Source organism: Procambarus clarkii, chromosome 53, assembly GCF_040958095.1.
Source record: "Procambarus clarkii isolate CNS0578487 chromosome 53, FALCON_Pclarkii_2.0, whole genome shotgun sequence".
In the NCBI taxonomy this organism is placed as follows: Eukaryota; Metazoa; Arthropoda; class Malacostraca; order Decapoda; family Cambaridae; genus Procambarus; species Procambarus clarkii.
The window spans coordinates 24,539,714-24,565,919 of record NC_091202.1 but is presented as its reverse complement, the minus strand read 5'-3'; the positions used below and the strand labels follow the sequence as shown (position 1 = coordinate 24,565,919).

Genomic DNA, 26,206 nt, shown 5'->3' with positions numbered 1-26,206 from the left:
ATTGCACTATCCATACAGAGCAGGTATTTGGTAAGCTATACGCTGAACTGCAACCCGTCCTCTTAAAAAAAATTACGTCACTTGTCGCTGGTATGCGCTATGGCCAAAAATGGATGTAATTTGAAATGAAATCGGCTCACTAAAGTGATGTACTGTCCCGATTTCTGAGTCCTCTGGCTTACTCGGTTAGGTTAGAAGAGGAAACTTTCAATTTAAGGTTTTCATGACGTTTTGAAACTTTAGAACTTCTTGCCAGGGGACTCTTAACTTGCTGTTTTGGAAAAAAACCTAAAATTTATTTTCAATTATTTTTCATTTTAAAATTACGTTTATTTTCGTCCATACGGGCAAATACAGACGTAATCTATAAGAGAGACAGGTTGACCGCGGCTGCTGCCGGCACTCACAAGATGTTGCTGGTGTGGGCAGTCCTGCTCTGGCCGTGGTGGGAGCCACACGTCTCGCCTCTCACTCCATACCCTTCCTTCGGTGAACCAGTTACAGTATAGGGAACAAGACCAATCATCCAAACACATTACAGGTAGCAGGACTAACCAGCCAGTCACAGAGGTCAGCAAAGAAAGGGGCGAAACTCCAGCTGGTTACTGGATATTATTAAGGAATTCCTTTCTCAGTGAGATGGCTTTAGGATAAGCAATACAAATCCCGTTGAAATCAGATTAGTGTTACATGATCAAATGACCACAATTAACTATATCTCGCTATAAAAAAGGTAGACAACTTTATATTAGCTGTTATATCTCCAGGCTTTTATAATGTAGCCATGATTGTTTGTCGACATACACACAAAACTTTTGTATAAAGTGTGTACTTCGTGTATGGAGCCTCATGTTGTTTTTATCCATGGAGTCTTATAATAGTATCTTACACGGGCTTGTATCAGTGTCATACACGGGCTAATTTGAATTATTATCTGGTATTCACTGCAACAAATTGCTTTATTTTGTTACTAGGTGGTAAGTGTTATTTTCTAATTGCTTACGCCTCCAAAGTATAGAAAGTGGTTATTATTCCCCACGATTTAAGCTTTGCTTTGATCTTTGCCTCAGCTTAGGGAAGACAGCTTGAAGGTACACGAAGACTGCTGACTTGTGCAAAATGTGTCACAGGTCTAGATAAGTAGTACGCAGCATTAAATCCCCTCAAGACATCTTTATGTTTTCCCAGGCAAAGGTCAAAGCAAAGTTTGAGAGGAATTCTTGGCACTTGGTCCAATATAAGGATCGTATCCAGTAAAATTGAATCTTTTTCCAGGCAGGACTGAAAGGAATATAATTTATTATTAATGCTAACGGATACGAACTGCAGCTTAAGGATAAAAGTATATGACAATTATACCACTCTTCAGCAGGACGACATGAAGGTCTGGCGAGTTCTGTGGCTTACCGTCCGGGTCACCTCGCTGGTGGCGGCCGAGGTGGTCCAGGCCGAGGTGGTCCAGGCCGAGGTGGTCCAGGCCGAGGTGGTCCAGGCCGAGGTGGTCCAGGCCGAGGTGGGCCAGGCCGAGGCAGGTGTTGACCTGGTGGGCCGAGTGGTGAGGCAGGTGATGGAGCAACATCTGGCCCACTGCCACGTAGTGCTGCTGGAGGAGACTCAACACAACTCTGTCTTACCCAAGATCGTCAGGTGAGACTCTCAGTATCTTTATAAGGATGGAAACTGATGGACCGTGGCCAGACAAATATTTACTGATCAGTCAACTTACTACAGTTCTTCTGTTTTTACATTCATCAGCTTTACATCATTTATAAATTAACATGAACGAACTCACTCCCTTGAATAGGTTGGAACATCAGGAATCGTAGCATTCCCAGGACCGAGCATTGTGAGACCCCACTTGTTACATTTCTCAAGCTTGAATACTCCCCTCTGAATGAAACTTTGTTTTCTGTCTCTCAGGTACTTCCTTATCCAGTTCAGTGTTTTTTCCACATGGTCCCCGATTGCGTCTCCTTCTTGAATGTCGGTGTTTCATGAAGAACAGTATCAAATGCTTTAATTATGACAATCTAAGAAAATAGTCTTCCCAGCCATCTTTTTCCTATCATATTTTAAGAACCTTGTCATAGAACTTTCATTAGAGTTGGTCCTCTCAACACACCCGATCATTCTCAACCTGGTTACTCTCTTCACCAATTTATACGGAATACTTTTAAGTGACCCTCGTCTGTAATTTAGTGTCTCGTGTCTGTCCCCTCTAGCTAATTCAGTTTTGTATTTCTTCTACAGTAACTACTATGTCATCCAGTTTTTCTTCCAACCTTTCATCTCACAATCTTGGTCTTTTGTTGAGTTGCTCACATATATCCTTATAGTTTTCTTTGAGAATTCCTCCTTCTCCCTTCTACCTGATCACACGTTCTTTTACTGTTTTTTTTCCTTATAAGGCTATATATTAGCTTGGGTTGGTCCTTCGCTTCTGTTGGAATATTATTTTCAATGTGCCCCTCAGCTTCCCTCCTGATTTACTTATATTCATTTCTCATGGTGGTATGGTGACGTTGGGTGACCAAGGATGTGTTCCAGGGATGTGTGTGAAGGTGTGGGGTGGTGGACGCTCACCAGGGATGTGTTCCAGGGATGTGTGTGAAGGTGTGGGGTGGTGGACGCTCACCAGGAATGTGTTCCAGGGATGTGTGTGAAGGTGTGGGGTGGTGGACGCTCACCAGGGATGTGTTCCAGGGATGTGGCTAGTGGTGTGGTGGTGGTAGAGGCCCAGCGAGTGATGGGCGAGGCAGAAGCAGCCAGGGACCAGCTCCTACAAGGACTGTGGGGAGATCCTGCCCGCAACTGTAGAGCGCTCCTTGTCTTCCTGGACCACTCTGCCCATCACGCCAATAATGACACCAGCTACAACAGCAACAATAACAACAGCAACAACAACAGCAGCAGCAGCAACATTAACAACAGCAACAACAGCAGCAGTGGGAGCAACAAGAGCATCAGCAACAGCAGAAGTCTAGTGTTAAGGTATAATTTGCATCGTTTTGTTACATAAAACCTTTTATTGTATTATATACCGTGAAGAAAAAGTTTCAGGAATAATTCTGATGATTAGCAAACATACAAAATATTCATAACAAACTGTCAGAGATCTATATAAAACATTACAGTTAATTGTGACTTGTGCTAATTGAAACCTTAATTGTTAATTGTGGTTATATTAATTTGCGATACCTATATCCAAAAAAGAGAACGTCTGTCTGTTCGAAATCGAGGGTCAGACGCTTGGGGCCAGCCTCACCAAATTTTGCAGGGTAACTGGTCTGTGTCCGGGGATGGTCATAGGCATATCGGGGTCTAGCTACCCACACCCTCCCTCCTTTTGCATGAAATGGCAAATCATTTTAATTTCCGATCTCACTAAATAGTAAACTTTTTCCTGATTAAGATTACAGGTTGTTGTTGTTGTTTTAGATTCAGCTACTTGGAACAAAAGTTCCAAGTAGCACGGGCTACGGTGAGCCCGTAGTGGACTTGAGATTACAGGCATGAGGGAAAGTGGTGAAGAATAGTGAAGATTCAGATTCAGATGTTTATTCAGGTAAGGTATATACATACAAGTGATGTTACATTAATGGATTGATATATAGATAGAGCTAGTACATACAATGCCTAAAGCCACTATTACGCAATGCGTTTCGGGCAAGAAAAACATTAATATCTAGAACTTAATACTAATTGAGCATAAAGAATAAAAGATGTTGAGAACAAATACAAATAAAGATAAAAAAAAAGGGGGAACATGACTGAAAAAGCAGCACAAATACAATAGGTTGACAAACAGTGTTGATTAAAAAAAAAGAAAAAAAAAGAAAATAACAGACATGGGTTGACAATAGAGGAGTGAGGTAGATTACAGGGAATTTATTAGGTAGTGTTTAGTTTTTATCTTAAACTGGTTGAGAGAGGTACAGTCTTTAACATGGTTGGGAAGGTCATTCCACATTCTGGGCCCCTTGATTTGCAGAGCATTTCTAGTTTGATTAAGACGTACTCTAGGAATATCAAAACTGTATTTATTTCTGGTGTGGTGCTCATGGGTTCTGTTACAACCTTCTATGAAGCTTTTAAGATCAGGATTGGCATTATAGTTTAGCGTTTTATATATGTATAATACACATGAGAGAATGTGCAGTGACTTAATATCTAACATATTAAGAGATTTGAGTAGGGGTACCGAGTGATGTCTGGGGCCAGAGTTGGATATTGTTCTAATAGCGGCTTTGTGTTGGGTAATTAGAGGACGTAAGTGATTTTGGGTAGTAGAACCCCAAGCACAAATACCATAGTTGAGATAAGGATAGATAAGGGAGTAATAGAGAGTCACCAGAGCAGGGCGTGGTACATAATATCTGATCTTAGAAAGAATGCCCACAGTTTTTGAAACTTTTTTTGATATATTTAGAATGTGTCCCTGGAAATTCAGCTTGTGGTCAATGAGAATGCCAAGGAATTTGCCATCTAATTTGTTACAAATTTGGGTATTGTTTATTTTGAGATTTATAAGACTAGAGGATTTATTGCCAAACAGAATATAGAAAGTTTTGTCAATGTTAAGGGTGAGTTTGTTGGCAGTTAGCCAAAGATGGACTTTATTTAGCTCAGTATTTACTGTGGCATTTAGAGCAAGAGGGTCAGGACTGGAGTAAATGAAGGTTGTGTCGTCAGCAAATAGAATTGGTTTGAGGTGTTGGGAGGCATTTGGAAGGTCATTAATGTAGATGAGAAAGAGGAGAGGGCCAAGTATGCTGCCCTGAGGAACACCAATGTTGATGGGTAGGGTGGGAGAAATTGTATTATTCACAGAAACATATTGGAGCCTGTCAGTAAGGTAGGACTCGAGGTATTGTAGGGAGTGTCCTCTGACTCCATAATGATGTAATTTAAGAAGAAGGTTTTGGTGGTTGACAGTATCAAAAGCTTTACGCAGGTCCACAAATAACCCAACAGGGAGCTCCTTTTTATCAAGAGCTGTATGAATCGAGTTAAGCATACTAATAAGTGCATCGTTAGTGCTTTTTTTGGGTCTGAAGCCATATTGGCAAGGGCTAAGTATATTGAGTTTGGCTAGATATGAGTAAAGCTGCTTGTATATAAGTTTTTCAAAAATTTTTGACAAGTTTGGCAGGATTGATATAGGTCTGTAGTTGTTAACATCTGTGGGGTCACCACATTTGTGGACAGGCATTACTCTCGCTTTTTTTAGAATATCTGGAAAGGTTTGGAGTTCAAGTGACTTGTTGAAGAGCAAAGCAATAGCAGGGGCTAAAGATCTGGAGGCTTTTTTGTAAATTAAAGTTGGTATCTCCTCAAGGGCACCAGACTTGGTTTTAAGGGAAAGGATTATCTCATTGACGTCAGTGGAGTTAATAGGCTTTAAGGAAGGTGGTTACAGTGATGAAGATAGTAAGTAGTGATAAATGATTATAGTGAAAATAGTAGGTAGTGAAGATGGTTATAGTGAGTAGTGAAGATGGTTGTTACAAATGGGAGTCTGTACTATGGGGAATCTAGTATAACATGGATGTAGGGGCAGTAGTTAGCATTAAGAGTTATCAAATATAGGAGATCTAAAAGGCCCGGCCCCCCAAATAAACTATCCACAGTGAATATTAATTTGCTACTAGATCATGTCAGTCTAGAGGTTGATCATAGATCTCCTACACAGGAAGAATGGATACTCCTTTAACTAACTTACTTATTTATTAACTCCTTAACAACCCCCCCATATACACTCACACCAATAACAATAATAATAATTACTTTACCACACAATCTTACGTTAAAAGCCTTGGTCCACATAAGCAGGATACAAGGTTTACACTGAGAACAAGCTAGGGTAAAGTACTAATAGTGAAGCACTTGAAGCTTGGGCAGCTTAGGGGGTAGTGAGCCCACGTGGTACCTTAACACAACACAACACTAATGGGTTATCTTGACATGATTTCGGGGCTTTTTAGTGTCCCCGCGGCCCGGTCCTCGACCAGGCCTCCACCCCCAGGAAGCAGCCCGTGACAGCTGACTAACACCCAGGTACCTATTTTACTGCTAGGTAACAGGGGCATAGGGTGAAAGAAACTCTGCCCATTGTTTCTCGCCGGCGCCTGGGATCGAACCCAGGACCACAGGATCACAAGACCAGCGTGCTGTCCGCACGGCCGACCGGCTTCCAAAACACTGGCAAATACTACCCCCAGGTCTCCACCAATCTTACAAACCCAGAGTAGGCACACTTAAAAAACACAGTACTTAACTTAATGGTACAGGAACTTAAGGTAAGGGAGATAAGTAAGAGGAAAGGTAAAGGAGTGCAGAGCAGCTCAGAAAAGTCTTGATCCCCACGAACGCCAGTCAGAGAAGAGAGAGCATCTCCACTCTCCTCCCTCAGTTCACTCGCTGCCAGCAGACTACTCAACTAATCGTACAGCATTCCTATCCCAAGTTTACTCAGGTTTACTTTACAAATGATTAGAAAGTATTAGTAAACATAGTTGGTGCCTATGTTATTATTTAATAATCAACCCCAAGCTCAGTCTTTAAATGCTCTTTGAGAAACAAGAATAGTCTTATGTCTGACAGGGAAGATACAAACAAATGCACCTCGCCATGCGTCCCCAATACTATAAGGCAGTTTATTTAGCTCAATTTTGAACTCTGGTTTCCACTGAGGAACCCAGGGTCGTAACACTTCTTATTGGGAAGATTGTTACATTGAGGATAGTGAAGATGGTTAGTGATAAAGAAAGTAGTAAAGATGGTTATATGAATGAAAATAATGAGTAGTGAAGGTGGTTAGTGGTGACACTAGCGTGTAGAGCCTTTGCCTTGATACTATAAGTGACTGCACCGATATATACAGTGCATAGGCATGTTGTCAATGCCTGTGCCTACAACTTAGTTGGTAGGATTGTGGGGCTGCTGCTTTTGTGGTAACTCTGCCTACTGAGCCACCAGCACCCACAATAAAGAAGGATTCCAGAGACATATCTGCTGTCTAACTGAATCTTTAGGCTTTCCCTGTGGTGCCACTTTGGCATGAATGGGTTAGATGATCCACATCCTAGATAAATTGCTAACCACCACATATTGTGCTGATGGCTCAGTAGGTAGAGCTTCAGGCTGCTTGTGTGCAAACACTGAAGCAACTGACGAGGAAGTGAGTGCGACTCTTTCTTAATCGTGTAATTCTTTTCAGCTTCATTTCCAACTGTTATTATTATACTAATTTTACGCTGGCGGCGAGGTAACAGTGGTCTCGCCTGCAGGTTCCTGGAGTGGTGCGGGTTGTGGCAGCGGCCGGAGGTCCGGGTGGTGGTGGTGGGCACCGGGACCCATGACCGGGCGGTGCTCCTCCACCACAGTCTCCGCAACACCCTCCACGCCCTCTACCTCGCTCCTGACGACCTCGCCCTCCGCCAGGCTCGCCACCGGTCCTCACCCAACTCTCAGTTCAAGCACGGTTCCAGCAGAGGTGGGTGGGACACAGCAAGCCTTGTAGCGGACTCTAGCCCGCAGAAACGTGGTACTAGAAACACTATGGGTGTTAGTGGCTTTACAAGACTGTAAAAACATTAATGCTTTGTACTCTCATAATCCCAATGTACCTTCTTGTATATAAATAAATAAATAAATAAATAAATAAATAAATAAATAAATAATTAAATAAATAAATAAATAAATAAATAACCATGAGTGAGGTCATAAAGCGTTCATGGGGGTCACATCAGCTGCCATAAAAAAACGGGTTAGGATAATAAACAAGTAGGGTTAGGAAGCTAAACAAAAAGTTATGGACATAAACAAGAGGGTTAGGGATATAAACAAGGGATTAGAGACATAAACAAAGGGTTAAGGACATAAAGAAGTAGGTTAGGGGTGAAAAGAAAGGGATGTAAACAGGGTTTTGAAAGTGTTGGATGGGGTTGAGGGGATTTATCAGGAGAAAGTGCGAAGCCATTACGTCTATATAGCACTTGGAAGGGGTCAGGATAAAGATTTGGAATGGGATGGGGAAAGGAACGGTGCCCAACCACTTTGACGGTCGGAGATTGAACGCCGACCTGCATGAAGCAAGGCCGTCGCTGTACTGTCCACCCCAAGTGGTTGTGTTGGAACAGAAGAGACGAGAATGTGCAAGTTGGAGACAGATTTATGATCGACACTGGGAAGTACAGGTTTAGCCCGCGAATGTGGTGAGTAGGGAAATTTACGACGTAGAGCGTCCCCTCCATCAGTGGAGATGGATGACTGATATTAATCGCATGCAAATAGTGTGCGATCCGGGTGCGAGTGTCCGGTTACCCCTCCCCCTCTCGATGCTAGATTATGTGAGGGAAGGGAGGGAATTATCAGGGTAAAGCACCAAGCCATTATGCCTATCACCTGGAAGAGGTCAGGATAAGAATTTGGGATGGGACAGAGGGGAAGGACCTGAGTGGTTGGAAGATTTGAGGGTTAACTAATTTATTTTTAGAGACTAGCTCTCGGACCATGTCTTACTAGTTTAAACAGTCGAATTTTGTACGTAGTAAACTCCTTTCTAGTGTGTGGATTCGTAGATATATGATTAGGATAACCTTAGAAGATGATTTTCTCTCTAGTCACAGATCCACAGGTTTCATAATCAGGGATCAATGACCACAGCAGCCCAGTCTCTGGAGTGGATAAACACAACCTGCCGCCACCACCACCTGCCGCCTCCTACCGAGTGCGGATGTGTGTGGTTAACCTTCGACCTGTTCCCCATAGGCCTAACAATACATTCTATTCAAATTCCGGCATTATCTATACCATTCATTCATTTCCTGGTTCTAGCATGATACTTTTTTTTCAAATTATACTCGTGAGTACTTGACACGAGTGAGAGGAGGTGGATTGGATAGGTACGTAAGTGAGATGGGGTTGAGTGGATAGGTACATTCCAAGTTACAGCCCCGCTCCTGTGCCAGGTAAGTTGTTACGGCCCTCTAGGGTCGCAACTGGGTTCTTTCTCTGATGTTAATAGAGTTGGGTATCCGGCCCCAAGTTAGTAGTGGCTTTCAAGGGGTGTGTTCCGTAACACAAGTAAATTAAAGGGGAAGGGAGACAAAGGCAAAAACTTAAATATATAATTATCACCGTCACCATAAATAATATATAAATTATCACACGGGGGAGGTATAAACACTTATGTACAATATGGTCTTCCTCTGAAGACGCGGAGTGTTCCACGGTGCTCAACAATGCTTAGCCCTTGGTCCTCTTGTGGCCTCACGATGAATCCTTCAATTCTCTCGAGTCTACCCTGGCCACAGGCCAGCCAAATCACAGCTCCACTGGGGGCACCGTCGTGGAGGCCGTCAACCACAAATCCAGCCTGTAGCTGGCAGGTTCCAATCAGTTCCGCTGGTTAGGCCACTCCACGACCGATACTAGGGTAGCGAGCCCTAGGCAGGAGCCTCGTGTGATCCCACAGATCACTCTCCTCACCACAACACCCCAGTGGTTCGTCTTCTCCACTAGTCAGCCCCGGGTACGACAATCCCTGGATCTGCCACCTCACAGGCAGGCTAACACAACAGTGTTCATCGGGGGGGGGGGGGGGTGACTCACAGTTTCAGCGGCAAATGCGTGGAGGTTCTACGGCTGCCTTGGGTAGACTGATCCAACGTCAGATTCAGCAGTCCCAGGTCGACTCTGTAATCAGACACGTCATCAGTACTAATGACACTCTAGGGCACCTCACTCACAGGCTTAGACACAAACGTCCACCTATCCGCTCCATAGATGGCGTTGCTGTCCAAGCGTCACCTCACCAGAGGTCAGCAGCGGCTGTGTTATGAGCTGATCAGGACGGGAAACTAGCCCTTGTGGCCAGTATATCTCGTCCTCACTAGATGGCGCCGTCCATTTGGAGGGGGTTTCGGGAGCTGACCCACAGATGGCGCGGTCGTCACTGCTCCGTGCTCGGACGCTGGGCTCGGGTCCGTAACATAAGTCTACTACGGGCTCACCATAGCCCATGTTACTTGGAACTTTATGTTCCTAGAAGCTGAATGTTAAACAATGTTAATGAGTGGATAGGTGCATAAGTGAGAGGGGGTGGAGTAGATAGGTACATAAGTGAGATGGGATGAAGTGGATAGGTAAATAAGTGATAGAGGTGGAGTGGATAGGTACATAAGTGAGATGGGGTTCAGTGGATAGGTAAATAATAGAGAGGGGGTATAGTTAAACACAGTCCGCCCCATATAAGAATTCATTTAGTCCTGGTATAACAAGCCTGGCTTGTATCTAGGTCCAAGCTAGAATTACTGACCCTCCCAAGGTTGCAACCCCACAGCAGTTGACTAATTCCCAGGTACCTATTTACTAGCCAGATGCATATTAGGTGATAGGAAATGTACCCAACCATTTCTATCCCGCCCGGGATTCCCGATTGTGAGTCGAAAACGAACACGATTGTACTGCAAGGACCGTGAAATATAGCCAGCTGCAGAGGTCCCTAATTCTTCAGTTTTTTTATTGCTTACTAAATCTTTCCTGACTTAACTAAACCTTTACCAGGCTCATCATAGCCTAACTAAACATTTACCAGACTCCACCTAGCATAACTAAAGTTACCACACTCTTCTGGTGCACACATTCATAATACATTTCTGTACCTTAACTTATATGACGGTAAATCAACCTCCACTTACATGTGTTGTTACATATGTATTTGTGGATCACATTTGCCGATGTTTGTGTGCCTTGTGTACAGGAGCGGGAGACCAGGTGTGTGTAGGAGCGGGAGACCAGGTGTGTGCAGGTGTAGGAGACCAGGTGTGGGTGTACCGACGGTGCCTGTACTGTGAGGAGGGCGACGCCGGCGTCCAGTTGCTCCAGCAGGCGGACGCCACCGCCGTCCCCCGGCGGCGGCGGGAAGACGGCTTCTTCAATGGTTTGTCTCCTGTTATATTAACCGGTCGACTGAACCAGTTGTCTTAGTGAGTTCTCTTAGTGAATTACCTTAGCCAACTATCTTAGTGAGTTCTCTTAGTGAATTACCTTAGCCAACTATCTTAGTGAGTTCTCTTAGTGAATTACCTTAGCCAACTATCTTAGTGAGTTCTCTTAGTGAGGTTTCTTAGTGAGGAATCTTAGGAAATTACCTTAGGGAGTTATCTTACTGAGGTATTTTAGCCAACTATCTTAGTGAGTAATGATTGGAAGTTATGTTAGGAAGTACTGGTTTGGTAACAGTATTGTGGAGTGGAGTGCGTTGCCAGCTTCCATTACTGAGAAAACATGGGTGAGAGTGTGGTGGATTGTAGATGTAAATGTGTGAGAGTGGGTGGATATTGGAGAGGTAGGAGAGACGGGGTGTATTGGATAGGGTGATGTCATGATTTATCTGTATTTTAGAACATTTTCCTTGTCATGCAGGACAGGTTAAAGGTTTAAATACATAAACAGCTTGTTCTATGATATTTTGTGTACAGTTTGATTGTTAGAATGACAGTTTCATTTGTAAAGTTCTCATGATTTGATTGTTTCTAAAGTGGCTAAAATCTTCTATTTTCTAAGATGGTAGATTCTACCTAGGCTGTGTAATGTGGGTGACAGCACCTTGTAGTAGACCACTTGACAGCACCTTGACTTAGAGCACTTGAAATCTCCTTGACATAGAGCACTTGACAGCACCTTGACAGCACTTCTACGTCAAGAGCACTTGACAGTGTAACGGTCCCGGGGAGGAGGGGGGAGGAGGCTGTTATGCAAAACGATGAAAGTTGTTAAACTTATACATCTCAAAGGGGTCTGCAAACTGTCCTCCGACTATTTAACTGACCGTTAATTATCTGTATTCGATAATCACCAGAGTTGCTGCTGTAAACCTTCAGCCCGACCCTCGTAACCGTTGGTGTTTGATCACCAAGAGACCACAAACACCAGGTATTGTACTTTAAGTTACGAGTGAACTCTTAGAGAATTATCTGCTGCCAAAAGTTATTGTATTATACCGGAAAATGAATGAATAGAAATGAAGACAGGTTAACCATGTCATTTGATGTTTAAATGTCAACATGAATACACAAAATGTGAGTCACTACACAAGAAATTTGAAAGCACTACGGCTGACTGCCCCTGAAAATCATACAGCACTTAAGTTGGAAAACACAATATACTTCACCTTACAAGTTCACTCACTAAAGACTGAGATTGAGCTCAAAGACTGAGAGGCCAAGCCTGATTGTGGGACTCACCCAGCGATCTCCACTGCTATCCTGCTCAATCCTTAGTCTTAAATCCTCTGTTTCTCATGAGTATTTATGGGGGGTCCGGGAGCTAAACTCTGCCTACCAAGTAAAACCGCCTCAGGCTCTCTACCTGAAACCCTAGACAGCGGCTTGTCTGAAGGACACACCCAGCCAACCGGCTGCAATTATCGGCTTAGCAGAAGGCAAGGTCACCTGATATGACCTGACCCCTAGTCAACCTGTGGTCATTAACTGCTAAAGGGTGAGATTCCTTAATTGCCAAGGCCAAACAACCTGACGCCTTCAAATATCATGTTTGACTGACTCATATGTGAATATTAACTAAAACACATTTATAGTGTTACAACAGCACCTTGACGTAGAGCATTTGACAACACCTTGACGTAGAGCACTTGACAGCACCTTGCCGTAGAGCACTTGACAGCACCTTGCCATACAGCACTTGACAGCACCTTGCCGTAGAGCACTTGACAGCACCTTGCCGTAGAGCACTTGACAGCACCTTGCCGTAGAGCACAGAAGAATGTTATACACTTATATGTCAACATACTTATGTGTTAAACACTCCATACAATTAAAAGAGTCCAGTCTTTGAAACTCACTCCCTGATGAATTAAAACATGTTCCAACCAATTCCCTGTTCAAAAGTAGAACCAAAAAGTACCTAACTACATCCACAAAGTTTCCTACCTTGTGCTTCAAACTCACACTGTTCTTGTACTATACCCACTTCCCCAATGTTAGTTCTTATGACTAATTAAGTGCTTTATCTCTACCAGTGTTAGTTCATCTCTACCTCTATCAATTTATATTGTTAATATAAAAACGTTGCTACAATGTACTTTTTCACCTTACCCGATATGTTAGATTAAGGACCTGCCCGAGACGCCATGTGTGTTAGTGGCTTTGCAAAAATGGAAAAATATCACTGTACTGAAATCTCACCAACCAATTGTACCTGAATAAACCTGAATAAAATGTGTAAATGAATTGTATCAATAAAGATAATAGTGATATATGTCAACAGATCTGAATATAATAATAATAATAATAAAAATAATAATAATAAAGATAATAATGATATATGTTAACAGATCTGAATATAATAATAATAATAATAATAATAATAATAAAAATAATAATAATAAAGATAATAATGATATATGTCAACAGACCAGCTATCGGACATGAAGGGCTACAGGATCAAGGTGCTGGTGATGGCCTACTTCCCCTTCATCGACTTCCAGCGGAGTAACGGCACCACCGCCGTCACCCTCCACGACTGCCTGGACGCCCGCATGATCAACACCATCGCTCCTCTCCTTAACTTCACGTGTGTGGTCATCACTTTGCAGCATGTAGTGTGTGCGGCCCTTGGCTCTGACCTATGTATAGTCCTGTCTACTGCCCTATGTGGCCCTCAAGTAGTGTCTTGTCACGTCTATGGCCTTTACTTAATGTCCTGTCCCACATATGACCTTTATATAGTGTCCTGATACGTCTATAGCTATTATATAGTGTCCTGATACGTCTATAGCTATTATATAGTGGCCTGCGACGTCTACAGCTATTATATAGTGGCTTGAGACGTCTATAGTTATTAGATAATGTCCTGAGACGTCTATAGCTATTATATAACGTCCTGAGATGTCTATAGCTATTATATAGTGGCCTGAGACGTCTATAGCTATTATATAGTGGCTTGAGACGTCTATAGCTATTATATAGTGTCCTGAGACGTCTATAGCTGTTATACAGTGTCCTGAGACGTCTATAGCTGTTATACAGTGTCCTGAGACGTTTATAGCTATATAAAGTGTCCTGAGACGTCTATAGCTGTTTTATAGTGTCCAGAGGTGTCTCCCCCAGGTATGAGACGCGTGTGCCCGCCGACGGGGTGTGGGGTGTGCCCGGGGGTTCGGGTAACTGGTCGGGGATCATCGGGGAGCTGCAACACCAGCTGGCCGACCAGTCGTTGATGCTGATGCACACTCTGGCCCGGAGCGGCGTCGTCCAGTTCTCCAGACTCTACACCCACGACCCCATTGTCATCATCTCCCTCAAGCCGCAGCCTCTGCCTCGTCACCTCTCCATTATCAGGCCCTTTCCAGGTACGTGTGACGTGAGCCTTGATACTCCTGCACAGTTTTATTCCAGTGTTTCCTTGAGAGATTAGCCTAGCCACTCCCAGGCCGGGCCCAGTAGCCTAGCCACTCCCAGGCCGGGCCCAGTAGCCTAGCCACTCCCAGGACGGGCCCAGTAGCCTAGCCACTTCCAGGACGGGCCCAGTAGCCTAGCCACTCCTAGGCCGGGACCAGTAGCCTAGCCACTCCCAGGACGGGCCCAGTAGCCTAGCCACTCCCAGGCCGGGCCCAGTAGCCTAGCCACTCCCAGGACGGGCCCAGTAGCCTAGCTCATGTTATACCACGCCCGGACCAGTAATAGTAATAATAATAATAAGCTACGATAATAAGTAGTGGTAATGTCTTCTCACAGACATAATAACATAGGATAAAACCTCACTTATGTAATTAGTGAAATTTATGTAAAGATTTACACCAAAACTTTCGCACTCTCCTGAGTGCTTTGTCAAGGTTTGAGTGCGTGGTTAGGACGAGACTTACATCTCAATAACTACTCTCGTCCTAATCACACACTCAAGCCTTGACAAAGCACTCGGGAGAGTGCGTAAGATTTGGTATAAATCTTTACATAAATTTCACTAATTACATAAGTGAGGTTTTTATCCTAAATAATAATATTAATAATAATGAGAAAATCACTGAAGCAGTGTGAGGTTCGAACAAGCGTCCTGGGTACTCCCAGACTTACCCCTGGACCACGACAAATTATACAACGTGGGATTCCTCAATTTTCCTGAATTTACCCGAAGGCCACCATCTATCTAATGGCCTCGACGGGGCCAGGAAGCTGGCTGCTTGTCAAAGGTCCCCTCACTTTTTCCTGGGATTTTTTTTTTTAAATTCGATTTGAAGAGCAGCAATGTCTTGGCATTTGCGGCTTCGGTTTGAAGGCAAGTCCATGGGTTTATGCGTGAAATATCACCTCCTGTTTTCTGTCCTATAGTGTGGCTTGTTGAGCATGAAGCTGTTAGCTTCTTTTATCTGTTGCACTTGACCTCTTAAAGAAGTGGTCTGGATTAAAATGCTTAACCACATCTTCTCAATGTACTCGTCTAATTGTGCTTGCAGGGATGAGCTTCAGTTTTTTGGTCCCGCCTCTCAGCAATCAATCAACTGGTGTACAGGGTCATGAACCTATTGGGCTCCATCATATCTACATTCAAACATTTGAAACTGTGTATGGAGTCTGCCTGCACCGCTAGTTTCCCAGTGCGTCCCATATGTTCAGTACTCTAACACCGACGAAATTATTTCTAATATCTCTATGGCTCAATTGGAAACTTGGACAAGAGACACAGTTTCCCCCTGTGTCTCTTGTCCAAGTACCACCCACGTTAAATAGTCGGTCCTTGTCTGCCTTACTAATTTGGCTGAGAATTTCCTACATAGATATTTTGTCTCCCTTAACTCTTCACTTCAACGAACGCAAGGTTTATTTACTTTATCTTTTCCTCGTAATTCACACCGTGTAGTTCTGGGACAAGTCTGGTGACAATACCTTTAAGTTTTCTCCAACTGTCTTGTTTTTGTCTACATAAGCATACGCTTGAACTGCATATTTCGCTTGTCTACCTTCCTGTCACCAAACTAAGACTTCCACATATCCTGCCGAGATTCGCACTTCTCCAACTTATAGTCATTCTTGCGGGTCCTGACCTGATCTGATTGTCCCAAGACTGTGTCAGTCTCCACTGTTGATAATCCTTATCATTTTGAAGGCCACGATTCATCTGTCCAGCACCTCTCCTTAGAACGGAGGCCGAAGGCTCTGAACCTCTACTTGTATGGGAGGTTTAAAATATGATTAACCAGCCTAGTCATAAAAAGGTCGATTTTTTCAAGGAAATCTGTGTAAACTCTGTAATACAGCGACCAGAATTATATAATAATATAATTGAAGGACGATGTTTGTGCGCTTATTATTTAACATTTGATGATAAACCCAAGCCTCCCGTTGTTTAGTTGGCCGGGATGACCTTCTGCCGCCAAGACCTTCACGTCCTGCCAGTCTGACACCTCTTCAGCATCTTAATCACCTTCAGTGGTTAAGTTCTTAATTGCACACTAGTTTCTCTGTCAGCTATCTCACCCTGTCAGAATAAAAGAGACAAATATATGTGTATGTATGTGTGTATGTATGTATGTATGTATGTATGTATGTATGTATGTATGTATGTATGTATGTATGTATGTATGTATGTATGTATGTATGTATGTATGTGTGTATGTATGTATGTGTATAAAGCTGATCAGAATTACATTTGACCATTATAAATTCACATTAATGCATTCATAAATCTGTGTATCTATGTATTTACGTATGTAACTTAGCCTAACATTTTAAAAGCACTACGATCACCTTCTGTGGTTGTTCAGTAAATCTCTGAACTGTATGTTTGACAAATCCCTCACCCTGTCCATGGAGGACAGAAGAAAATGTATATATGATGGTTTGCATTGTAATTGTGTGGCCACGTCTGTGGTAGAAAATAATACCTCTTCTGCAACTCTATTGACTCACATCTACATCGTTTATTAGGTGGAAGGTGCCACTGTTCTTCCCCAAGTTTAGGACGGTGTACAAATCGACGATAAACCGTAATCTGCAATTTCCTTGCCATACCTGTACTGTTATGAGGACTTTCTGGAGTTCGACGAGACCTCATTCGAATTTACTATTCTCCACCCTCACCCGCAAATTTCCTGATATTGCTGAACCCAAGCATTTATAATCACTGACATATTCTATGAAAATATGTCAAAAATATGTAATATGTTGAAGAACTTTGTGAACGCATAAGAGTATTATCAGCCTAGTCTTTCAGATTCAGTGTGGCAGTTGCTGTTGGGGAGCATGGTGGGATGGAGCGTGGCGCTCTGGGTGATGCAGAGAGCGTGGTCCACGCTCCTGGGTGGCCGGAGCCTCAGGCTAGGCTCCTCCCTCTACTTCACCTGGGCCATCACCCTTGAGAACCCACAAGACAACATCATCCCCAACAACCTCATGGCACGGGTGAGAATGTGGCTTCCGGCTACGATTCTCAGCGCTGGGAAAGGTGTTCCTATTACTGCTAATTTTGTTGAAATAATAATATTCAAACTTATTCATAAACTTGCAGGCATTATACATTGATAATTGTTGCGTGTAGTATAGAGTATACAACTACAATTTTGAGACATTATATCGAAACAAATAGGTCAACATTCTCAGTAGTTTCAGAGGCAAGTCTGAATCAAAATTTCTTTGTATATACTGCTCAAGTAATAGGGATTTAACTTAATAGATAAAAATCCAAGTCTATGAGACAGTTGGAAGATGGTAATGGATATGGTGAATATCGGCAGATATTGGTGGGCTGGTGGCTGGTGTTGTGTCTGGTGGTGTCCTCAGCCTACAGGTCGTCGCTAATGGCTCACCTCACCGTCCAAGAACATTACCCGCCCATCAACACCTTCCAGGACCTGGCCAAGCGTCCTGGCTGGACCTGGGGCTCCAGGTTCGAGGCAAGATCAAGCGCCTATCGTGAATTCTATACCGAAAACGGACCGCTACTCAGACATATTTACGATAAAATGGAGGTAAGTTTGTCTGCTTAACACCAGTTACCTATAATAGGAGGCTAACCTGCTAGCTTAATACCAGCTACCTATGATAAAAGGCTCGCTAGCTTAATAAGAGTCACATATAATAATATAATATAAAATGATTATAATATAGGTGAAAGCTCAGTAGCTAGCTTAATACGAGTCTTCATTTCTCATCTTTCATGTTGAGGTGTGCTTAGCGAGCGGCTGTTTGTATAATGAATACTCATTTCAATCGAGCACAGTACTGGAAACATGAAGGGTTACAATGAAATAGATGCTAGTTAAAGAGAGCGATAGATTACATGCGTCAAACTATCGGCCAATTACCTTAACGTCTATTCTAGAAAAATAGTTCGAGCTTATAATCGCAAGTCATTCATATACCTATTGACAAAAGTAGATTACTATAAGATTCATTGTTGTTGTTGTTGTTATAGATTCAGCTACTCGGAACAAGTTCCAAGTAGCACAGGCTACGGTGAGCCCGTAACTTAGTAAGAATCTAACTAAGATTCACTGCATGGTTTTACTCAAGAGCCGCCCGTGCTTAACAACTTTGCTTTTGGTCTTTACCCAGCCTGGCCCCCCCCACCCCCCCCCCGGTTAAAAATGCTATCCACCTGACCAATTGGAGAGTGCTATATAGTCGTAATGGCATGGCGCTTTCCATGTCACAAAAACAAGGTTATCGCGAATAACCGAACTCAATTACGGGCTCACCATAGCCCGTGCTACATGAACACTTCGTTCTGAGTAGCTAAATCTGAAACAACAACGGCGCTCTCCCCTGATAGTTCCCTCCCTCAGTAAGAGGACGTACACTTCCAGTAGAGGAGAGTCGTGCCGCCTCTCACCTCGACTTTAGTGGAGCCTCTGGTACTGTGCCTCTTGAAACAGCCTGTCCTCCAACGTCAATTTAAAGTGTCCTCTCCTAACCTACCAGAGGACCCCAAACAGAAAACGGGACAATACGTCACTTTCGTGAGCCGCTTCCATTTTCCAGTACAATTTTTGGCCTTTTGTAACGCATACGAGCGAAATGTGGGTAGAAATAGCCTAAGTTACTCTATCCCTTTGAGATGTATTTAGTGTCTCAATAAATGTACTTGAACTTGAACGAGCGAAATGCGACGTTCTTTGTGGGAGGGAAGGTTGATGAACTCATTTTTTTTATATATACAAGAGTTGTTACATTCTTGTACAGCCACTAGTACGCGTAGCGTTTCCGGCAAGTCCTTAATCCTATGGTCCCTGGAATACTGTCGGAAAATCCGACACCATTTACTAATCATACAGATAATAGCTGTATTGTATAAACAAGTTACCCATAGAAAACGTAACTTGTAGTGGAATTACCGTCTATAGAAAACGGGATATCATCACCACATACTATTATATTCACCACCTATTATGGTGGGAATTATTCTTAAATACATTAGTCTTAGGACTTTACCATCATAAAAACATCTCATATAAATTAACTTAATTATCAATATTAAAGTAGAGTAAATGTGACCCTTCTATCACTTTCTGTCATCTGGACAATGTAAGCCAGGTGTCAGAGTGAGGAAGGAGGGGCAGCCATTGTTTATACTAGACCAGAGGCACACGGGAGCAAATACGGCTCCTGTTAATTTTACTTGGACGTAGTGTTATGGAAACCAAAGGTGTACCATTATCAACACGCTGTCAACAAATCAAGTTAAGTGTTCTTCCGAAACCCATGTATCTTTCATTTATGGCCATTAATGTCATTATATAGGGTGATCCCGTTAGAGCACGTGGTAGCCTCAAACTAAAGGTAATTAAGCCAGGTCTTCATTGTTCCATGTACAGTGTTCTCTGATATACCTGTCATATATAGGATTCTGGCTTTACAGCTAGCGCCCTTTTAACAGGTCAAGACGAGAAAGCAAGGCTTTGTGCATCAGTTACCAGGGTGATGGAAGCTACCTCAAAGAGGGAAAATGTGGTCTCTACATCCTGGTTATACCTGGTGGATTAAGGTCAGCTGTACTATAAGATAAGGAACCTCTTCAATGTATGTAGTCTATTACTGTAGTTTGATTGGCTGCATATATATATATTTAATAAACCCCCCTAATGTGTAGAGGATCGATTTGTGAGATTATGAGATTATTGCAGAAATACAGTCCACTTATCATTATACAAATTGCTATCGAAGTATATAAATTAACGTAAATATAAATTCATATAAATTAAATAAATATAAATCTCACAGGTCGGTTCCCACAAATACGACCCCCGCGAAAAATTGTTTTTACAACCAAGTACCCATTTTACTGTTGAGTTAAACAGAGGCTACAGTTGAGGATTTGCATCCAGTAAATCCTTCCCGGCCAGGATACGAACCTATGACAAAGTGCTCACGGAACGCCAGGCGAGTGTCTTACCAGTACGCCACGGAGACTGATAAATGAGTTACTAGCAACTTGGAAGCACAAGGTACTGAAGGGGGTTATTTTCACGTGGATTACGGTTTGATTATTGCAAACGAAACAGAGGGTTAACATATATGTTGTTAATTGTTAAGTTAACGTTGGGAGTGGAGTGCCTCGGGCTCTGTCCTGGGGCCTCCGTTGTTCACAACACACACACACTTTACCATAAGAAAATTCACTTTCGCAAACAGAGTGGTAGACGCAAACAGACGGTTGGAACAAGTTAGGTGAGAAGGTGGTGGAGGTCAAAACGGTCAGTAATTTCAAAGTGTTATATGACAAAGAGTACTGGGAAGACGGGACACCACGAGCGTAGCTCTCATCCTGTAATCACACTTAGGTAATTATACACACACACACACCATTGAATTGCAACATTTGCAAGTTTTCAGATACAAAAATAGCTCTGAAAATATATTCTGAAGAAACTCAAAATTGCTTAAAGACGATATAAAATGGCTATTAAAGTGAATACAAGAGTGGCACATAGGGTTTAGTGCTGACAAATATTGGGCTCCGAGCCTCGAAAATGATCATCGCATTATTGGTTTAAGAAACAAATTAGTGTGGGAATCGTGGATTGTTTTAAGTGTAGGTCAGACACATGTGAGCGAGTTCAGCTAAATATACATAGCAGCAGCCTCGTACAGGCCAATAGGCCTTCTGCATCTTATTTTATTATATATAATAATTGCTATTTTTCTTGCGAAATTCGCCTTATTGTATCTTATTCATCTTATATTTATTTAACTTTGTTAATGTAATTTTATATTATATATTTAAAGCTGCATGGCAGTGATGCAACCCGTCCTCTTAAAAATAACGTCACGTTTCACTCGTATGCGCGTTATGGCCAAATTTGGACGTAATTTGAAACGAAATCGACTCACAAAAGTGACGTACTGTCCCGTTTTCTGTTTGAGTTGTCCGGCTTACTTGGAAAGGTTAGGAGAGGAAACTTTCAATAAACGTTTTTCATAAAGTTTTGAAACTTTATGAGAATTTCCTGCCCACGTAACCTACCAGAGGACCCTTAACTTACTGTTGCTGAAAAAAATCCCAAATTTATTTTCATTTTCAAATTACGTCCACTTTCGGCCATCGTGATGGGTGAGGGAATGTGGTGTTGCAGATCGAGGAGCTGGAGGTGGGTCTGGCGCGCGTGGTGAGGGGCGGCTACTCCTACATCCTGTGCAAGAACATGGCCAAGCCCGTCATCGACGCCCTCTACACCAACGCTCATGGCCACAACCCCTTCTATTTCAGCTCCACTGAATATATCTACCTCCTAGGCTACAGTTGGGGCTTCCGGTTAGTTAACACTGCACACACACACTCACGCGCGCGCACACGACACTGGGAGACATGATCACTACCTACAAAATTCCCAGAGGAATTGACAGGGTAGATGAAGATAAACTGTTTAACATGGGTGGTACGCGAACAAGGGGACACAGGTGGAAACTGAGTACCCAAATGAGCCACAGGGACGTTAGAAAGAACTTTTTCAGTGTCAGAGTAGTTAACAGGTGGAATGCATGAGGCAGTGATGTGATGGAGGCTGACTCCATACACGGTTTCAAATGTAGATATGATAGAGCCCAGTAGGCTCAGGAATCTGTACACCAGTTGATTGACAGTTGAGAGACGGGACCAAAGTGTCAGAGCTCAACTAAGTGAGTACATACTAGGCAAGCTCTCTCTCTCTCGAGAGAGAGAACACGGGAACACTCTCGTGTTCTTGAGAATATTCTCCTAATGCACCCAAAATTTACCAGTGCAGACTACTGAACATATGGCCCTGTATGACTAACCATCCTGCGAGATGGGGACTTTTAGTACCACTGCTACCTTACTCACTCTTATGTTCATGATATCCTCATAATGAACCCAGAGTCTGTCTGTGCAGACTACTTATCAGATGCCTCTGTATGACTAACCATCTTGTGTGATGGGGATTTTAGCATCACGTAGCTAGCTTTTTGACACAGTATTCTCCTTCATATAGTCTAGGGTAACTGCACAAATGCAGATGTACTTAAATGTGTTAATACTAATAAGAAAAGTGTCAAAAACTAGCTACGTGATGCTAAAAATCCCCATCTCGCAGGGATACAGGGCCATACGTTCAGTAGCCTGCAGTGGCAAATTTTGGGTGCTATATGAGGATATCCTCAAGAATACGAGAGTGAATAAAGTATTTGCGAAGCTCCAGGTATTTCATGCCAATGGGTATGAATGGTCTGATAACTGACCATTCGGTGATGTAGTGTGGGAGATCATGTCCCACTTCCTGCCCACAGATTTTGCACTTGCCGCCCACACACACACCCTTCACCCCCGACACCCCTCCCACATACACATCACCTCCCCCCCCCACACACACACAAACACCCCCCCCCCCCTAACACACATCACTCACACCCTCCACGCACAAAACACTCTTCTCTCGTCGAATTCCCTTATTAATGATTTTCCTGTGACAACTCATCCCAGCAGCGTCTGACTAGTGCAGGGGTTCCCAAACTTTACGGTCATTACGCCTAGCTATAGCGTCCTTATTAATGGCCCCTACACTCAGTAAAGGACTCCTCTGGTATCATAACCTGTACACTGCCTCAGCTTGTGCGCCCAATACATATTGCAAACAGGCCCCCAGTTTGGGAACCAATGGACTAGAATGATAATTTACCCCAGCGGCGTCTGAATTTCTCTCAACAGGAGAGGGGCGCCATTCCGTCTACGCTTCGCCACACTTCAGCAGCGACTGATAGAGGCTGGTCTGGTGAACTACTGGCTGGAGGATGTCCTGGCCAGGAAGAAGTCCATGGCTAACATACAGACAAGTCAAAACCAAGAGGTGAGAGAGTTGTTATTATGCACGATGTTGTTCGTCTGTCACACCATGTGAGGAAGACTGGTAAAACCCAGACATTACAAAATAACTATAACTTCTTTTGTACCCGTAATATTATGTTGCCATGTGTTGCATATAAACATTGCAGCTGCGGGAGTCAACTGTCATCGTCTCGATATTAAGACAACTCTGTCAGATGCAATTAACTGCTGTGTTTGTAGTTTTAGCGTTTAGAACTAAATTGTGATATATCACATGTGCACCATCTAGGTTAGGCTACAATATCGGTGATGGACAATGAGTAGACCGAGACGGTCCAGCGGGGTGATCAACACAGCCCGGCCCGTCTTAAGATTTGACAAGCACTAACTGGAATTAGTTTTGCTTGTAACCTGAAGCATATAAACCCATACAACCTACCTAACCTACTGAAGCCGATGCTCTTTATACCGACGAACCCGTTTGGTCTGTTCACTAAAATTTACTTTATAGATACAGGTATTGTAAATTTCGAACTTTCTTATTTAAACCTAATTACATTTCTATTTATACTGCATGCACACGATATCACGCGTATAAACAGACGTTTGAAAATGTAATTTATTACACCATTGTTGAGTCGAGTGAATCAGACAAGTTGGTAAACGGAAAATTGGCTCATTCCAGCAAGCCTAATCACGCACCGATGGCATGATTATATACAAATAAATAAAACAAAACAAAATAAATAGCTTAGCTGTTTTCTGTAGAGATATTCTTCTGTTGGTGTGGCCCATCTGTCTATGGCTGGGGAGGTACTGGAACAATGCTTCTCCCACTTTCCTGTCAATATATCACTCATTAATATCTTAAAAAGATGATTGATACTGTAATTTGTAACAAGGCATCGATAAAAAAATGTTGCCAGGCTGGCTTAATTTCACGTATTATTTTTTTATAAATCTGTACTTGGTAATTGTTAACAAGATTTTAATTTATCTATATTAACTACATATATTCCTTTGCTTTTAATCACCTATATTACCACTTTAACCATGTTATATGGGTTAGTGTTACAGGTACAAATTAAATGGGATTCGCTATTAAAATATACATAATACTTAATGTTTACGTGTTGAATATAGAGGGAACTTGTGGTAGTGACGGTCTGATGAAGTCTGCTTCTGTCACTTGTCCATTCTAATAAAATAATCTTGCACAATGAAAACATTAACGAAGCACAAGTAGTTGTTATAAGATCAATGTTAATAGTTTTTGTCTTAAATAATTATGAGGGCAGGAGCTCTAAGTTCACGAGGCCATTTATGTAAGCGCTGTTGCCAGGCGTGTTCGTGAGACCAGCAGCTGCCAGCCGGATTTTGAAAAAAAAAAAAATTATTCTCGCGATTATCATTGAATATGCAGTAAATATTGATCTTCCTACACTAACACTCTTTTAGAGATGATATTAGTTTGATAACACAACATTTCTAAATTATTATTCCCCAAACAATGTGGCTTTTCTCATGATTTTGTTTCAGACGCGTATGACACCATGATTGCTTAATTGCTTTTCCCATTGTTTTTGGGGAGGCATCGTGGCTATGTTTTGTTCCATATGTCTTATATTTGTGCGTTAAAATTGGTAAAACTCCAATAGATGTTCACCCCCGTTAACACTAGTGACAATTTTCCTTTAAAACATTCTTTTATACGTATGTATGCAATATTATGCAATTACATTAATATATAGACATTTAGTTATGGAAGAAAGTGAGGGAAAAAGCCATAATGTGTTGGGCTGGTAAATAACAAACGTTCCCAGCGAATTATACATGTGTTGGAGGAGGTAAGGTAACTATCAGGGGAAAGCGCCAAGCCATCATGACTATACGGAACTTGGAAGGGGTCAGGATAAGGATTTGGGATGGGACGGGGGAAAGGAATGGTTCCCAACCACTTGGACAGTCGGGGATTGAACGCCGACCTGCATGAAGCGATACCATCGCTCTACCGTCCAGTCCAAGTGGTTGGGCGAGGTCTCGTTAACACAACATATGCTGCCACTGGACTTTTCTAAATAATGCGGTGAATTATTTTCATTAGTTTATCCACAAATATATAGCGTTTGTGCATTATATTAAACAAATTTAATTTAATTGTATATCATTACTAATTTGCATATCTACATACATAACATAGTCTACGATCGTCTCGCTGATCCATGATAAATTAACATTTAATAATATAGCGACCGTCATCAGGCAATCGTAGATGCTTTACAGAGTTCAGCCGTTGTTATGTAGCATAACTTTCGTTGTCAACCACCAACGCAGCTCATTATTCACACATGACTGTTGAATTAATATAATATACAGTTGACCTCCACCGCCAGAATGTGTATTGTATATTCAGCAACTCGTCAAGTGACGTCTGTGCAAAGGGGTTGCACAGACGTCTTGAGTTGTTGAATATATAATACACATTCTTGCACAGACGTCACTTGACGAGTTGTTGAATATATAATACACACACCTCATGGATGTGCACACACCCAAACAATAAATTACACTTTGATTTGCAATAAACTGAATAATGTTGCAGACTGATGAAAACCATGTGGTGCTGGGCCTCGACCACCTACAGGGTGCCTTTTACACACTACTGCTGGGGTCCTGCTTCGCCCTCCTGGTCCTGCTCGCCGAGCACCTCACCCACTTGAGACACACTCGTCGCCAAACACTCCAGGATGACCTTGACGGCTTCAAGACCTCCTGGACCTAGAGCTCTCTCCATCATCTGTTGCTAAACTTAACATTCTGCTAATCAGCCTTACGCCCTCTGAGGTCTAGAACCTGCAAAGTTAACACTATTTCTATGTAGGACAAGAAAATTCTAATTATTATGCTT

At 42.6% G+C, this 26,206-nt stretch overlaps 1 protein-coding gene across 1 annotated transcript; it reads left to right on the top strand.

Moving 5' to 3' along the window:
* The first annotated feature begins 448 nt into the window (after positions 1-448).
* On the top strand, positions 449-26,206 carry LOC123767179 (uncharacterized). The gene is made up of 14 exons (XM_069304950.1): positions 449-570; positions 1,373-1,468; positions 1,514-1,647; positions 2,704-2,991; positions 7,290-7,586; positions 10,623-10,945; positions 13,440-13,599; positions 14,103-14,422; positions 17,236-17,423; positions 17,720-17,989; positions 21,593-21,771; positions 22,540-22,692; positions 23,182-23,368; positions 25,895-26,206. Exons 2-14 carry the CDS (start codon positions 1,379-1,381, stop codon positions 26,078-26,080), a joined length of 2,775 nt encoding a protein of 924 aa, XP_069161051.1. The 5' UTR covers positions 449-570; positions 1,373-1,378; the 3' UTR covers positions 26,081-26,206.

Excerpts from the sequence above, each read along its gene's own strand:
- LOC123767179 (XM_069304950.1), top strand. The coding sequence starts at position 1,379 with ATGAAGGTCTGGCGAGTTCTGTGGCTTACCGTCCGGGTCACCTCGCTG. Across the intron at positions 2,992-7,289 it reads AGCAGAAGTCTAGTGTTAAG|GTTCCTGGAGTGGTGCGGGT; the intron begins GTATAATTTGCA and ends TCTCGCCTGCAG. Across the intron at positions 22,693-23,181 it reads CAGGTATTTCATGCCAATGG|GAGAGGGGCGCCATTCCGTC; the intron begins GTATGAATGGTC and ends TTCTCTCAACAG.